At 38.5% G+C, this 17,855-nt stretch overlaps 1 protein-coding gene across 2 annotated transcripts in view; it reads left to right on the plus strand.

The window, feature by feature from the left end:
- The window catches only part of ZZEF1 (zinc finger ZZ-type and EF-hand domain containing 1), an 81,083-nt gene that overhangs the window by 24,986 nt on the left and 38,242 nt on the right, over positions 1-17,855 (plus strand). For both annotated transcript variants that reach the window (XM_024103465.3, XM_005284470.4), the window contains exons 13-29: positions 1,332-1,544; positions 2,239-2,339; positions 2,887-3,056; positions 4,231-4,364; positions 5,249-5,319; positions 5,806-5,920; positions 6,579-6,738; positions 7,818-7,939; positions 8,042-8,164; positions 9,539-9,705; positions 10,355-10,436; positions 11,123-11,324; positions 13,063-13,208; positions 13,497-13,737; positions 14,884-14,963; positions 16,041-16,134; positions 16,629-17,145. In XM_024103465.3, the coding sequence (XP_023959233.2) occupies positions 1,332-1,544; positions 2,239-2,339; positions 2,887-3,056; positions 4,231-4,364; positions 5,249-5,319; positions 5,806-5,920; positions 6,579-6,738; positions 7,818-7,939; positions 8,042-8,164; positions 9,539-9,705; positions 10,355-10,436; positions 11,123-11,324; positions 13,063-13,208; positions 13,497-13,737; positions 14,884-14,963; positions 16,041-16,134; positions 16,629-17,145 (2,738 nt within the window). The remainder of the gene's footprint in view (positions 1-1,331; positions 1,545-2,238; positions 2,340-2,886; positions 3,057-4,230; positions 4,365-5,248; positions 5,320-5,805; positions 5,921-6,578; positions 6,739-7,817; positions 7,940-8,041; positions 8,165-9,538; positions 9,706-10,354; positions 10,437-11,122; positions 11,325-13,062; positions 13,209-13,496; positions 13,738-14,883; positions 14,964-16,040; positions 16,135-16,628; positions 17,146-17,855) is intronic.

Genomic DNA, 17,855 nt, shown 5'->3' on the forward strand with positions numbered 1-17,855 from the left:
TAGAGCTAATTTAGTTGATTTAGATTTAGCATGGACATTACTGTCTCAAAAGTGTAGAAAGTTTCCACTCACTGGATTGTGTCAAGAGGATGAGTTACACTGTAAGCCTAATGATTAGAACATGAAACAAGCTGCACAATCACAGTTCTTCATATATTCTAATTTGCTCACTTTTAATTACTACGAAACAAAGACTAAATAGCGAAGAGTCCTTGTGGCACCTTAGCTTATGCCCAAATACATTTGTTAGTCTCTAAGGTGCCACAAGGACTCCTCGTTATTTTTGCTGATACAGATTAACACGGCCACCACTCTAAAATAAAGACTAGATTCTGCAACCCTTATTCATGATAAATAGCACCTTGTTCCTTGAGTAATTCCATGGATCTACTTGAGGACTGCACTACTCAGCGTCTTAATTTGCAGCAATTAAAAGTGAAACTTGTCTTCCAGTGCATGTTGTTCTTTCGGGTTCAATTTTAATTTGCTTTCAGGTTCCCAAATCTCTTCTTCCTAGGGGAGAAAATACCAGAGGTGGCTGCTCAGGGACAAAAGTGAAAAGTCCCCGTTGCATAATGGAATCCAGAACATGCCATTTCCTTATTCAGTAGCTGTCTGAACTGTTATGCATGTACTGGACATATTTGTTCCCCAAATTTTTGTGATTACAGGATTAAAAAATACATCTCTACCCTGATATAACGCTGTCCTCGGGAGCAAAAAAATCTTACCGCGTTATAGGTGAAACTGTGTTATATTGAACTTGCTTTGATCCGTCGGAGTGCGCAACCCTGCCCCCTGGAGCGCTGCTTTACCACATTGTATCCGAATTCCTGTTCTATCGGGTCACATTATATTGGGGGTAGAGGTGTACCTTTGGACTCTGGGGATGCACTCCTTAATGGATACTCTCAGCTTCAGGTTCTTTATACTAATGTGGAAAGAATTGCAAGTTAAATACATGTATATATATTTAATGTACATTGAATGTTTATCCTCTACTTGTTTTTATATTAAGCTAATGATTTTCCACTTGCAGGAAAGCTTGGCGCAATAAGATTAAGAAATAGACACAGCTCACAAAATGAGTTAGGCTGGTAATTAAATGACTGAGTTTGCAAGTGAACATGGCAGTCACAGAACCCCCTAGTATGTAGCTCGTATAGAACCTTCAGAATTAAAGTGTTTTACACAAACGGTCGGTGGGGTGGTAGGCCAGGGCACTGGCTTTGCCTGAATAATATCATAGGATCTTAAATGTTTGTGTGGCTCTCGCTTTTGAAATCAGGATTTATGAACAGCGCTTTTGCTATTTTTATGTCTCTATCCAGTATTTAATGGTGAAGTTCTTGTGCACAAGGCAAGATACCGCAGAGCGCCTAGGAGTTCAAGGCCTGAATGTTCTGGGATATCTTCGGCCTGTGGTAGGGGAGCCCAACAGAAGCCTGAACTGTCTGAAATGCAAAGCAACAGATGACAGCATTTGTGGAACAACCCTTCTCCTGAAGACACTTCATTTCATCCAACAACTTGCACAGGACCTGGTATGTTTCTCTCCACATTTGTTCACTTCTTTAAAGCATGTGGTCTTGTTACAAGAATAAATGGTGGTACACCAAAGACCAACTTAAAAGACGCATTATAAAATAAAGTAGTGGCCAGAGAGCAAGCTGTAACTACATTCAGTGGTAATAATATGCAAGTCTTGAAACTTGAAGTGTCTGGAAAATGACTTTTAGTATACTAAGATGCCTTATAAAAGGGCACTTAAATAAGTTAGGAATATGTCTTCTTTAAGAAAACCAGAACTGAACTGCATTTCCATATCTCACACATTATGATAAAGTGCTTAGTGGGGTTAATGCAACATACTGTATATAAAAGTTCCACTGCCTTTTAAATAGCCCTGCTGCGTCTCTTGGAAGCATACAGGAGGATTAGAACCAGGTGTATAGACCAGAACTTGTTCTCCACTATTTGTGTGAGTTAGACTTGTGAGAAAGTTGGGACATACGAAAGGAAGTGAAAATTGTTAGTCTGACGCAACCAAAAGAAAAGATATTGCTGATTCATCCTAATGGGAGCCTGACCGTGTTGTGTCCTGAGGCTGGAGTGGCATTTCAGATGCAGCTTGATATTTCTTTCATACTCCATATGTTGCAGTTTTCATTGTGTTTTTGTAAACATTCACTGTGTAAAATGAATTCTTCAATCCTATATTTTCTTTGCCTCTTTTAGGTTCAACAAAAAGAAAGTGGATTAAAGTACAGATCATTCTTGGACTTCACTGGCCTTGACTTGCAGCTTTTCTGGAATTTTTACAATAAACTACACCAAAAGTAGGGCCCTCCTCCATCACAAAGTTAGCCATAAATATGTTTACATACAGTGCATTTTATTCAGCTGATGTTTTCTGCCATTAAGCTGAAGTAGCCGATATTTTCCCTTCTCTCTGTTGTGTCATCTGGGTTTTTAGCTATAACATTACATAGATGCTTGTAATCTTTAAGTTTCAGTACAGTAAGTTTGATTCCTGTCTAGGTGTTAGGGTTTTTGTTTTTGCAATTTATTTATTTATTTATATTTCTTATGTGTGATGGGATACTACATTTATAGTATAAAAATAAAGCACAGTAGCATTTAGAGAAGACACAATTAGGAGATGCAAGGAAAAGTGATTTAAATGCCATTTTAAAATCTCTCTCCCTCTCTATCTATATCTATCTATATCTATATAGTTCTTGGCTGTGTTTTCTTTACTCGGAGGCTCTCTTAGTGTCACTGTCTCGTAGAGCAGAGACTGCGATGCTTGCTTTAGCATAGCAGTGTGTGCTGGAAATGAGTTCTTCCTGTGAAGATTTTACTCTTGTTTGTTTTGCCTTTTAGCCCAAGGGAAGAATGTCTCTTTGCCCAGACTGTGCTACTGCAACTTCTTCAAAGCTGCTTCTCTGTGCTTACTGGAAACAATAAAACTATTAAATCTCAGGAAGCTTCTCCAAGCAAAACTTCTGGCCAAATAGAAGCTGCAGTAGAGCTCTACAGGCATTTGTGTGAAGGTTCGTTAATATTATGCTGTCACTTACTAACTTTTGTTGTTGTTGTTTTGTTTTAAAGGCATTTTATACTTGTGTGAACTTGGAACAAGTATTTTCCAAAACCCAAGCCAGCTGCTGTTTCGGATTGTTGTGCTTTATTGCTATTTTAGACCAATGGGTTTATCTGAGAGCTTGCTTCTGTACTTTCTTTGAGCCTCTGATGAAGTGATCTTGCATCTGTCCTGATAATATGTGGCCTGAAAGTGGTTGCAATGGCAAATTATTTCAGTGGAGCTGTATCTACTTGCACCAGTAGAGAATTTGGTCCTTTGACTTCAGTACTGGAATAAGTATAAACGGATCTAATCCTTCTATCGAGTATTTCTAACCGCTCATCACTGTGCTAGAATGAATCCACATGGTTGGGAAAGTACAAGTGAAATCTTGGCCCTGATGGCATTGAAGTTGATGGGAATATTGTCATTGACTTCTTTGGAGCCAGTACTTTGCCTTATGTATTTAAGTACAATGATTTCAATAACTAGTATACCTAGTAAGAGATTATGAAAAACAAGGAATAGATGAATGACTTTGTACTGAGTGTGGTACATTTTGAAAGGGTTTTTTTGTTTTTTGTTTTTCTTTCACCAGGTTTGACAGTTGGTCTTATAAATAAATATAACATTGAAGGTCCTGAAGTGAACCAGGTCATTTGAATCCGAGGTCTTCTCATAAGATCTTTCTTGCTAGACTTCAGAAGTCTTTCTCACATGTTTGTGTAGACAAGCCTTAAGTAACATTTAGTTTGCAGTAAGCTGGGTTGAAATCTATCCTTTACTAGCGTGCTGTCCATGTGGACTCCGCTGATACACCCTAGTAGTTCCTTGCTGCGTCTTTGATCCTACTCCCATATCACAGTGGGGTAGATCAGAGTGGATTAAGGAACTGTTAGAGCATGTTAACAGGGTCCATATGGACAGTTGTTGCGCAGCAGGCTACCTCAATGTATATGTATATCCCAGCTTGTTGCAAGCTAAATGTTCTTGAAGATCCTTACATGTATATGTGATAAGTATTTTATGTACTTTGGAAAGACTAGTGTCATGGAAAAGAAATGAAATTTTGTAGTGTATTAAAGATATATACTTGGTTATTGATTTGAAATTGTAAAACTGTTTCCTTTTTTTGTGAACAGTCGTGGACATGAGTGATAGCAACTTCACACCCATGACAATGCTAAAGCAGGAAGTTAAGAACACATTGCTCAATGGAGCAGCTATCTTCTTCCCAGATAGACAGACCAGACGGGACCAGCTCTTCACCATGATGGTAAACCATGCAATGAGAAATGATTGCTCCACAATCACTTCATTCCAGATGAGGCGAGCTTGCCTTTACCTTTCCATAAAGTTATAGTTTCAGTTCAGATGGTCTATCTTAGAACGTCAACCTTCAAAGGAAGGCTCTTTTATACTCTCAAACGTGACTGTTTAAAGAGGGAAACATGGCATTGTGAAGTTCCATATTAGTAGCCTTTAAGTGATAGGCTCTGCTCACTTTACAAATAAAACTTCTACATATAATAACCCCCATTTTATGTAGGCGAAAACCTGAGGCACAGGATGCAATAACTTTACATATGTTCTAGTGTCCAAGTCTGTGTGAGAACTTAAAAGAATATTGTATTGAATATTTATATCCTGTTTTTCCTCATGATTTAGAACCTACTGGAATACTGGAAGTGTAAAATTCACATGCTGTATATATGGTTTTTTTTTTTTTTTTTTTTTTTTTTTTAACTCTTGCATGTGCATATGGGTCTGTAGGATTTCTTGTGTGATGGGATACTACATTTATAGTATAAAAATAAAGCACAGTAGCATTTAGAGAAAACACAATTAGGAGATGCAAGGAAAAGTGATTTAAATGCCATTTTAAAATCAAGATTTGCTTAGTGGCAGAGAACTTAAAGATCCAATTTCAATGGGGACTGAATTTTTTTAAAACCTCTTTACAAACCAAAGCTAAAGCTCAAACAATGGATATTTCTCATAAAGAAAATGCAGACCAAACATCTCTTGGAGCAAATACTAATCCTGTAGTCCACAAAAAGTATTTCCTGGTCCTGTCATTCTTTGTAATTCCTTGCTATTACAAAAAAAAAAAAAAAAAAAATTTTTTTTTTTTAAACGTAAACCTCTTCCATTTCCTAGAAAAACATCACAGAACAGGAACATAAGCAATCTGTGCATCTCACCTTCAGATCCCTGTGTATGTACTTCAGGTAAGGCTCTTTGATATTGAAAAATAACTTTTTTCTCTGATTATCTTCATCCTACTGATCTTTTTCAATAATTCCACATTCTTCTGAAAAGAGAGATGCAAGTCAGCAAAATTGTTAATGCACTTTCTCTTTGAGAGAATAAAAATCTATACATCTTACTAATACTGACTGGCTCAAAAGGCAATAACAAAAGATTGCCCAAGGGTAAAAATAATTACTGAGTCTGTGGTATATTGCCTAGAGTCTCTGAGTAGCATTGTTTACTGTTTTATCCTTGATCATTTTTTTTCAAACTACTGTTGTCCTTGGAAACAGTGAGTATTTGTTATATCTTTAAAATATCTCCACACTGATAAATTTATAGAACATTTGATTTTTTCCTTCAGAAATGATGTGTAAATGATCTCTGCAGATTATCATCACAACAGGGCACCTTTTTCAGACTTCTATCATTAGCTGTTACTCAGTAAGCTCTATCTTTTGCAGTGATCAGGATCCAGGTGGACTTTTGTTGTTACCAGATAAGGAAGTTTCTGAGGATTTTGACATCAGCCAAGTGCTGTCAGTCATGGATACCCTTCTGTTGGTGGCAGCGAGAGAGGTAGCTATCATTTGAGATTGTCTATTCTCACTTCTCCTGGAGCCAGTAGTTAACAGGACTATTCACATGAGTAACATTTATTCTGTATGATTGTAGGATTGGGCCCCCACTAATTTAAATGTTATATGTTAAGCAGTAACTACATTTAATATTAAGAAACAAGGCAACATACTGAATAGGTTGCCTTAGGGAGTTTTTCCATAGAGTCCCTTAGTGACTGCCTTGAAGCTGTAAAAGAATTGAGCTAATTAAACCAGATTGAAGGATGGGAACTAGTCATGGTACCATAGACTGAAAGACCTGTGCTTGGGAAAGTAAGGACTTTTCACATGTGAAAATAATTAGCCTATGTTACAAAATGTGCTGAAAGCCTTAATTGATTGCCCCAAATGTAGTTGTAATTACTTAAGCCTGTTTGCTGTTCATCTTACTGAGTTACTAAAACAGCTTTCAAATATCACTTCTTTATGAGTGTTTTTTAAACCACTAGCAGTTCATATATGACTGGTCTCTTGCTTTTCATCTTTTTTTGTGGCGGGTGGTGTGAGGTGGGGAGGAGGGTGGTGTATCACATAATCTGTCACACTGCAGTGCATGGGATATCATTGATGTATTATTGCCGCGCATGGGATATCATTGTTGTATTATTGCTTTTCAGTGTGAAATGATGATGCTGGATGTTGCCCAGCAGGAGAGTGGCACAGTACTGTCATCCTTATTCTGGTCTGTACAGGGAAGCCTCCTTTCATGGTGCTACCTACAATTTAAGGGCAATGGTAATACAGCCAAGACTCTTGCCATGGAAATTCTTAAAAAATGTAAGTTCCAGAGCTGAGTCAGTGCCTAGTATATACAATAATGCAGGACTTTAAAATATGATCTCAAGAAGCTGATTAGCATTTTTATCTCTAGACACTCATCATAGTATCTAAGCATCCTTCTAATTATAGTGCTCCTAACAAATTTTAAAATTGGCCCAGAGCCATCTGGACCAATTTCCAGTCATCAGTATGGTTAAAGTTGTTGATTGATTGTTATGTCTGAGGAGTCTGTAGAATCATGAGAAACTAATTTGGACCAAAAATTTCACTGGCTATTGAATCTACGAAGAAACAATATTTAGTTCCATTTTAGATATTTTTCCTTAGTTGTCCATTATTAGGGCATCTTCCCTCCATCTCCCTCAAAAGTAATATCTCCCCTGGATGAGACAGCATGTCATTTTGGTAGATCTGGGTAATCACAAAAAAAGCCGAACTCATTTTGTCTGTAGTAAAACCTATTAATCTAGGCATTTCTAAGGCGCATATCACCATAGCATTCTTTGTCTCAGCACAGCAACCCAAAGTTACTTGAATAACGACTTGGGCCATAAATGTAATGGTAGAGTGATATTAAATTTGTACTTTGTAATGTCGGGCTATTTCTAAATTCAAACCTGGATTATATTCTATACTTTTATTTTTATACTAGTTATGTATTCAATCATTTTATTCATATTTAAAATGTTCAGCTAAAAGTTGCTGGCCTTGCTTATAATTCATGTTTCATTCCTTAGTAAAACAACGATCCAGGAAATCAGATGTTTACAGTAGAGTTATTGAAACAGGCATTTTAGATCAAGGAGACATAGTTTGATTACAATACTAGTTTCTCTATGAATTGTGCTTTTGGTGGTGTTAGTGACAGAGTGTCCTATTGCCAGCAGTGGATATGTGCAAAACATTTTTTTGTGTCCCAACTGCCTTTTGAACGCAAGTTCCTTGGGGCAACACCTGTCTTTCTCTATTTTGCACAACATGAACCCCACTAGAGGTGCACAGTAAAAACAGACTCCCAGTAGAGAATCCTCAATTTGGCTAACTTTTTATTATCTAATGTTTTCTTTCTTTTTTAGATGTGGGCCAGTTCCTGACAAATATCAGAACAATTTTAGAATCACTTTTGTCCCAATACAGTGGCAAACATATAGTAGAAAAATTAAGTAACTCTGTTTTTGCCATGGCAACCCGTCAGCTGGTAGGTGAATGACTGAAATGTCCTACAGTTTTCCTTTAGTGTGAATATATTTATGACGGCTTTGTAACTTATAGGTGGTGTTTTTTTTTTTTTTTTCCTTAGGTGACTTTCTTGTTGGATTTCTGCACTTTAGACATTCCACACTGCACCCTACTTCAGGGTTTCAGTACCCTGACACAGCTGCTGCGGAACCTTTGTAGTGAATCTGGAGAAAGTCTTAATAAGGTAGCCTAAGATAGATAGATACTTTACACCTCTGATTCTCTGTAACCTTTTGAATTGTGCCTCTCCTTTACCCACCACCATGTATCTGATGAGTTCCTGTCCCTTCAGGATCTCTCTAAAGTGATTTTGAGCATTTTTATAGTGGAAAAGTCACATCTATAAGTATGCAACCAGGTTACGTAAGAAAACTGTTCCAAACATTCAACCTTTAAAGGGATTATGCGTTTATCATCACCTTATTTCAAAAGATCACGTTTACTTACGTAAAATGTGTTGTGGATCAAATGAAAATGCTATGGTCACTAGTTAGAACATAAATCAGTCACTATGTGATAAAAATAGAATCACTTCTTAGATTAAGAAGTTCATGTGAATTAATACTGTTGATTGCATCATAAATATATAACAAAAGATAGGACCTTTGTCCTGGGAGCTTGCAATTTAACACACAGATCTGTGTTGGAAAAGATTAATGGGATACCTTTGTTTAAAGGAGAGAGTGGAAGTTTTTTAAAGAGTACTGTAAAGTTTGAAACAAGATGGGAACCTACTCCAAGTATTATGGAGCTGCATGATGAAATGCAGAACTGAGAGTGGGAAATCTATCTGTTCTGGTTCTTATACCACACCAATCATTGCAGTATGTGAGTATATAAAAGCAGATAAAGGGAAGGGGAGATTGGATTCCAAGGTATGGAGTTGGAGGAGAGTAAGAGGAAATAAGAGCAAAAATATATTTAAGGATGAAATTATGCTTTTGTTCTGAAGATGGAAATGAAGAGCTTGCACTTGATTTAGTAAAAAACAAGCCGGTGAAAGGTTTTGAGGAGTAGTGATGCAATTGATATGGCAGCAGATGAAAATTTGTTTCAGTGTCAGCATTTTGGATAGACTGATTTTGGAAGAGATGAGTGACTGGAGTCCAGAGAGGAGATGATTTATAGTTAACCAAAGCCTGGGTGGGGGGTTTGAATAGATAGGAAAGGTTGGGTTTTGGAGGTGATAAAAAGGAAGGGAAGATAAGAGGTTTCGTGAGAGCCTGGATATGGGAGGAGGAGAGAGAAGTAGATGATGACACTGAGATTGAGCCTGTAAAATACATAGGACAGTGGAGAAGGATTGAAGACAGGAGAGAGGTAAAAGAGGAAAAATAAAAAGTTAAGAAAATACTAGTACATGCTTCATAATCTTACTTGGCACCATTCTTTATAGTGATGTAAGTAGAGGGATAAGTGCTTACAGTACATGTATGTGTGTATATGGCTACTCCAAACTATGGACTCAGATGTGAAATAATGCAGTGCTGTAATCCTCCTGTTGAACACTTTGCATTTGTACCCTATAAGGTGAAAGTTGTTGTATTTAATTATGCAGGTGGACATGGAAAGCTGGCAGCAAGAACAACCCGTGGTGCTGCGAACATGGACAATGGAATCTCCTCACAACTATGAAAATAATTGCCATGAGGTCTCCGTCTTCCTTTGTCCTGGGGCAACCTACTTTGAGGTGGAATTTGATGAAAAATGTGAAACAGAAAGGAGGTAACTTAATAGTGTGCCATCTCTGACTCCAAAAACTGTTCACAAAGGGGGAAAATCCTGCACTCTGTGCAGAGAATCATTACCTACTCCACCCTCAGCATGCACCACCCACCCTGTACTCTTCTTTGCACCTCTGCTTAAAGATTCTTGACACAGCTGAGCTCCCACTTGAAAGGGTGCAGACAAACTCTTTGCACAGGCCCTGAGTGTCAAGGCTATGCTCCCTCAGGCAGTGGAACTATGCTTTCCATTGATTACTCTTGTATTAGCACTTGAAAAAACCTGTGGCCGTCATTGCGTGTTCCCAGCATTCACTTTACCCTACTTGAGCACAACTATGCTAAAGTTCAGTCCTTTCTGTAACTTACCTCTGTTTCTTTCTGGCTTACTACTGAGAAATGCTTAATATTTGAACTTGATATTAAGGATCAGGGAGCTATGTTGTAGAAATGACCATATATGTGCTGTATGAAGGAATGAAATGTTTATATAATCATCTAAAGCAGTAAATAGGTCTCTGAAGGGATTGTGTCTACATTGCTGAGTCTCCAGAGTGGGGTGGTTAGGGAAGTCTGAGAAATTCCAAAGTAAACTTGCCCAAAAGTTTTAAAAATAAAAATGTGTAAGTAATGAGTTGCACTCTCCACAGATATGATTACCTGGAGTTTACTGATGCCAGAGGTGCAAAAACTCGTTATGATACAAAGGTTGGCACTGAGAAGTGGCCCAAGGTGAGTGACTTTAAAATATTGTGCAAAATACACATATGTTAATATTGGGGTACCCTGGAACTCTGTGGTGTTTTAGCGTCCTAGGTAAGAGATTCTGCAGAGACCTTGTAATCTGACAATTTATCTTTGGTGTGGGTGTGTGCACACACCCACCTCTGATGCTCAGAGGGGTAGGGAGGAGGGGAGAAATCTGTAATTCCACAGTGATGCGAATGAAGACCCAGAAGGTCCTTTCCAATAGTAATGTCTGATTAACTCACTACCAGCTAGCATGTAGAAAACCATGTTTCACTGCAGTTAAACATACAGTTGAAATTTTTCTCTGATCTCCTTGTACCTCATTAATTTTAAATAAATCTTGAGATGGCAAGTTGAATTCATTTATTATTTTCTTGTGGCCACTCAGGTGCTACTTCATAGCTACTGCAGTGTAACCTTTCTCTGCCGTTATATATTTTTTTAACATTAAAAGCTGTATTGTGGGCTGAAACTTTCAATTATTCTTTTGACTAGAAAGTTGAAACTTTAATTGCTCTAGGCTTTTCAGTCATGTGGTGGGGGGCTAGCACATATTACAGAGAAACCGTGAGAATATTGAAAAACACAATTGCTGAAGGAAATTCATGACCCCAAAATGTCTTCCTGTCATGTACATTTGGCAAAATGACTGTTTTGTTGCTCTGTAGAAAGTGACCTTTAAGGCTGGCCCACGGCTGCAGTTTCTCTTTCACTCTGACAGCAGTAATAATGAGTGGGGCTACAAGTTCTCCATCACTGCTTATGGCCTACCAGATGTCGCAGTTTCTTGGGGCTTGGATTTACAGCTGCTTGTATCCAGGTTGATGGGGCGCTTGGCTTCGCGGAGTATGGCACTGAAATCCCAACTGGGTAAGTTGAATTAGTTTCTCTAGCAGTCCTGCTTCCAGGATGGGGATGAGGTGCAAGAATCTAATATTTTATATTCTTGAAAGGAATACATCTTGTTCCAGCCCACTCATATTTGAAAACAGAAAATTCTGACTAGGTTGCCAGTTACAGACCAAGTTCGTAATGACCAAAATTTTTAACCATCTGGCAACTTTTTAGTGGGCTATGTGCAGCAAGTTTGGTTGCTGCCTATGCTACCTCTTTAACCTTCTCTTTTTGGGAAAATTACAAAAAAACTCCATCACTATTGGCACCCTTTGTAGTCTTAAGAGGCCAAGAGTGGAATGGACTTGGAGACAGAACTACTCTGACTCTTGGAGGTGGTCATGTTAAGTGTCAAAGCAGATTATGTGGGGGGAATCTTTCATTGCCATTGCATATGCTGTATCTTTTCTGTGGATTTCATGAGGATTTTGTTACTTTTTCCATTTTCTGGTGCAAATTTAAGAATTCATAGCACATAATTTATGCTGATTTTAAAATGTTCCCTTTGATCATTTGGAATTTCTTAAATCTAAAAGGAGCTGGGGGAACACTTATTTCAGTTCCTGTATTGGAGCACCATATGTCAGCATAATCTGTAGTTTATTTACTAGACCTCTGAACCATAATGCAAAATTCCTTCTGATATTAACTTCTGCTTGTGTGTGTTGAGGGGTCAGTATGAAACTTCATGAGTGCTTTGTAGTGCAGAACCTGTCCATGTGATTTGGCCAGATTTCTGCTCTGTCTACCTAAACTTTCCCTGAAGTTTTCAGTCACGATTCTGTTGGATTGTTTACATGTATTCTGGTATCACCCACAATATATTAAGCACTGTCTACAGGCGCAGGGAGGTGCAATCCCTGCCCCAAAGAGCTTGCTATTCAAGGCCCTGGTGCCACAATCTCTTCTGCACATATTTAACTTCAGTCATATGAGTAGTGAATTCAATTGGGCTACTGACATAAGTAAAGTTAAGAATGCATGTGTTTGCGGGGGTTTAGGCCTGTGAAGATAGACAACATACAAAGGGTTGGCCACAGGTATCACAGTCATATCTGTATGTTTCATATATGAACTAAGATTTCCAAAAAAAGGATCCCAAAGTTAGGAACCTACGTCTATATGTAGACCTGTGCTTTATTTTTCAAAAGTGCCGAGCATCCTATAGTTCTCATTGAGGTCAACAGGAGCTTTCAAGTTTTCAGGACTCCAGAAAGTCAGGCAGATGCCTCACTGTGGGTTTGGGAACTTAAGTTTAGGGTTTCTATTTTCAAAAATCTGTACCTCAGTGTATCCATTTATATGCGTTTTGTTGCATGCTATAGGTTATGACATGCCAGATATTACATTCCCTGTATCTGTAGCTTGTAAAGTGCTTTGAGTAGTCGGATACTGTGGTCATGAGTACAGCTTAGATGTTTAAATGTAGGGCCTTTTAGAATAGTAACATGCTGTAGCATTGTATTTTTTAATCTGCATTCATGTCAGCAGTCAGACTGTACATGAGTGGTGTGATGTCTGTCTGCTGCATATGTGGCACTAAACATCATGAGTAACCGTCAGTCTGAGACTTTTCTTTGTTCTACATGCCATTTCCTTTTTGTTTTCCTTTCGCGGCAGGTGTTTAAAATTGTGCATTTTTGCAGTCATATAAAATTGAACAAAAATATTTAGTATTGAACATAAATCCATGTCTGTCTTGCTGTTTTTGCAGAGCTAGGTAGTGAAGCAGAGCTGCCTCCTTCAAAAGTGACATCAGTTCTTAATTCTCCTTTATGGAAACCTGTCTTCAGGCATCAGATGTGTCCTGAGGCGACTTTGGAAGCAAATGAACCCAGTCAAGTGCACCAAAATAAAGAGGTATTTAGGCCACTGCTTCTGTTTTATGGGTAGGAAAACACTATGCGAGAGTGGTGTTATTCAGGCTTAATGAGCTGACGCCTCTCTAACTGTACACTGCTAGGCTGAGGTTGCCATCTCATGGGCTGCTGAATTCTCAAAAGAAGAGAAATTTTTGTTCTGTGCCCTTTATATTAAGTTGTCATTTTGACTGTAACATCTGTCTGAGGTATGGGTTGTTCAAATATATAAATGAGATGCAAGCATTTTTAAACTGATATTAAGTAAATGTTTCAATACTCTTTCCAGACTAAGAACTCTCATGTGGATGACTGCCGTAACTTTCTTCTCAACTTTGCAAAATCAGATCCTTCCCAGGATTTCTGTGGGCAAAATTCTGAGCTTTTCAAAGGACTTATACAGGCATGTAAAAAACAGGCCCCAAAGACAGATATAGTTGCTGGTTCCACTGTTGATCAAGCTGTGAACGCCACATTTGCTGCTTTGGTGTATCTCACTCCAGATTTATATGGGAAGCTACAAAAATATGGTAACTCTTATATTAGTGAATATATCAATAATGAAGGCTGATACTTTGTAAGAAATCATATTATAATTCAGTTGTAAAACTTGAAAAATGTATTTAGTTTCAAAAATATTCAGAAGGTTAGATGTTTTATCCTGTATAAAGAAAATATTACAGCACTGCACTCACCAACTAGGCAGACTTTGTGCCACAATAGACTGTAATAAGATTATAATGCTTTGTTAGTGTTTTTCATCATCACAGCTCTTTTCGAAGGTTAGCTAATCGTCACAAATCCTCTAAGTCGCATAGGCAAATAGGGTTATCCTTGTTTTAAAGATGAGTAAACTAAGCCAGAGATGTTGTGATTTGACCAAGTCCACAAGGGACATTGGTTTTTGAACCGGGATTGTAACTCAAAGGTATCTGTCTCCCATGAGTTGCGTCGTTAGAACACAACTCTCTCTAATTCAGCCATTTTCAGCTCTCATTAAACATTTCCTAAACAGCAAGGAACAAAGTATTTACATTTTAACAGTACTGTTCGGGGAGGAAATGCAAATGAAGCCCCTAAATAGTGTCATGCTTTGGAAAGTGAGCTTGCAACCCACTGTGGGGTTTAAGTTAATATTCTGCTCCTAACTCATGCAGTTGGCTCTCGGTATTGCAACTTGTACCTTTCCAGGGAATAGGGTTGCCAACTTTTCTTTCTAATATGCAATACACTACTTCTATGTCATAACATGCTATCTGAAGTAAGTGCTCATCTGTTGAACAAAAAAGTGCTATTTGGCCTCTCAGGGTCTGATTCTGAGGGGTGCTGAGCACGTGCAACTCCTATTGAAGTCCTGGGAATAGCCTCTATTTGTCCTGCCTGTACATTTGCAGGACCCATATGTATTGACTGTAACTGTACATACTCATTCATTATTCCACTTTGCAAATAGGTCTGCTGTCAGGGTACAGGAGATGGTTTTAATGCATTACCAGCCTTTATAGTATATCCGTAAGAACAATAGGGAACAAAACAACCTGCCTGGCATTGCCTTAAGAGGTAGATGACAGGGTCTATCACAGCATTTTGCAGGTATCTTGTTTTATTTTAATCGTTGAGTGATGTGAAACTGAAGCAGTGAATAAAAAGACTTTCCTCTTTTTTTGTTTTCACAGTCATCAGTGGAGGCAAGATGCCTCTGAATGAAGAGTTTGCACAAGTATATTCTCTGGCTGATGGGATTAGAATATGGATGGTAAGGTTGTTCAGGATGATTATTTCTATTTGGGTTTTCTTCTTTCACATATATTTTTGCTTCTGAGCCCCAGTGCGGAGTCTGTGTCACCTTACTTTGAAATGCCTTGTAAACATGGTTTTGTTGTGTGTGGGGGAGGGAGAGGCGGGTCTGTTTTTATTTTTTCTCAATGATTGCAGATCAAATTTGTTCAACTTAAAAGTAAAAAGATGTTTTTCCCGACTGCCAGCCCTGCAAAGTCAATTTTGGCTTTAATAGTCCAGCTTAGGCCTTTCATTTCATGCATCATTACCAGTATCTAAAGATTCTGTGAGCCAAGCTCTTCCCTAGGCTTTTCAATGAAGGTGCAGAGGTAGAATTTTGCCCTGCAATTGGAATTCTTTTGATTATAGTATCCTAGAAATGGAGGGCTGGAATGGACTTCGAGAAGTTATCAAGTTCAGCCTATTGTGCTGAGGCAGAGTTACCACAATGACAGGCCTACATTTCTATCATACTGACAGGTATTTGTCTAACCTGTCCTTAAAAACCTACAATGACAGGGAGTCCACAATTACCCCTGGAAGCCTATTCCAGAGCTTATGCATCAGCCAGAAAGAGAGATCTCCCTCATGTACTTATTTTGGTTCTGCTGTGCTAAAAGGAGGAGAGGAAAGAGTAGTAAAATAATGGTGGGTTTTTTGTCATTTAAATCACCAGCTGCGGTTAAAGATATGCACAGGGATCAGATCTCTTGGCTGAAAAGAGAAGAGATACACACATACTTACTTTTACCTGATTTAACGCTTGTTGTGCACAACATGTCTTTGAAAGAACTGGTATCATCAGCTCAGCTTTCTTTTGGCTTGAAAGAGTCAAGCTTTTCAGTGCATTGCACTGGGTTGTGCCACAGGCTGACCAGCAAGACGTTCTAGACCATAAAGGACTATTCCTGTATTGGAGACTTAGCGTGTCTTAAGAATCTCAGGAGTGGACTAATGAGATTCTCTAATTGTGGTACAGTCTTCATGCTGCCATGCCATCTGGATAGGCAGGATTTCACATTTTTAATTAATTTACTTAACTTCCTATCTACAGTTAGAAATGAAGCAGAAGTTCCTGATGGGTAAAGGAAATGATACAGCAGAGAAACAGAATATAGAAACAAGTGAAGTGAACCCAGAAATCCTTGGTAAGTGTCTTTCCTGATGGCTTAGCCTAACTTTATCTTATGTAGCTCTTCTCATTTTTTTCTGTGCTCAAGGAAATTAATTAGCAATTTAGGCGATCTTATGTTTGTGGACAGGGATAAATTAGCTGATGTGATGTGCACTGTCTCCAGAGATTTTTCCTAAAGAATGAGAAAACAACCAGTGCACTGGATCATCTTACTTACTGATGGTTGAACCGTCACTTTAAAAAGTTGTTTGTAACGACACTTCACATATTGCATGCTTTGTATGGTTGGTGTGAATATTTTGAATAGGCACTTAATAGTGGGAGATCCAGACACTCACTATCAAGGGGCAGGAAACCATACTTCCAGGACTTTCTGGCCAGAAGATAAAAAATAAGAGCCAATTTCTACTTAAATTACATAGGAAAGGTATTACACAAGATTGGATCTGGTGATTCTACTAACTTGCCTTCCCCCCCCCCCTTCCCCCACCAATTTTTATACTGCAGCAAAACACTGTATTCAGAAGAGCTTATTGTTGTTAAAATTTTTGCCTGTGAGAGAAAAGGCAAAAGATCTTGCTTCTGATAACTGGGAGGCTTCAGAAGTAGAGGATGTGCAACAGTACCACGATGATAAACGTCAAAGGACTAGTTCTATCGTAGAAGCAGATTTTCAAGCAGCAAACTCATTGTCTTCGAATGGAGTAATTCACCCTGCTTCTGCAGAAAGGGGTCGAGTGGTAGACTCTGACACAAAGATTAAGCAAGCGCCAGACCCACACCAGACAGAAGTAGCCTCTGAATCTCAAAGTAAGCCCCTTGAAAATACAGTTTCACAGCAAGAGGACACAGCATCTCCTCCCTCCACTCCAACTCGCAAATCTCAGTTCAGCCGTGGAAGACTAAGGCTGCTATCTTTTAGATCAATGGAAGAGCCTAAATCACTGCCCACTGTGAAGGAGAAATATCCTGTACTGAAAAATATATTAGACTTTATTAAGGATCAATCACTTTCCCATGAAAGGTGAGCAAACTTGAAAATTTGCAGTCCATCGTATTTAAGGTTGAGTGACTTCAGAGCTTTCAGATGATGAGATAAAGTATATTTTTATCTTTAGTAATATTTCTCTAATTTCAGGTACTTGAAAAACAGTCCATTATATTTTGATATCAAGGCATCAAACTTATGGCTCACAACCCACCTGAGGTTGCCAAGGAATATTTAAACTGACTCATTTAACTTACATAAAACTTCAGGATTATGAATAGTGATTACATTCCCTTACTGTCCCTATGCTGCAGTTTGCCCTGCTTCATCAAATCTGCTTGTGAGGTGGTGTTACTTCCTGTCTGTGGTTGAATGGGGAAGGAACTGCTTCTGGAAATTACAACTGCCTAGCTGAGTTAGTGGGTCTTGGATAACAGATCTAGAACAGTTAGAGAAGGGATCTTCAAAGGGCCAATCTGCAAATTTTAACTAGAGGACATTCTTCCAGAACCAGCCCAAGGTTTAGAGGTTGGAACAGGGAGTTGCGAATCCTGGGTTCTATTCCTGGCTCTGCCACTCACCCTGCGACTTTGGGTAAAATATTTGTAAATAACCCATTATTGTTATTACCATAGTGTTCAAGGCAATATACAGTACAGTTAATAATTTTAGGTGCCAACTCATCAAACTTGTTTAACTTCTCAAGTGTTGATTTGCATTATGAGGTACTGAAGAACGGGTGTTTT

The sequence above is a fragment of the Chrysemys picta genome, chromosome 19 (assembly GCF_011386835.1).
Source record: "Chrysemys picta bellii isolate R12L10 chromosome 19, ASM1138683v2, whole genome shotgun sequence".
In the NCBI taxonomy this organism is placed as follows: Eukaryota; Metazoa; Chordata; order Testudines; family Emydidae; genus Chrysemys; species Chrysemys picta.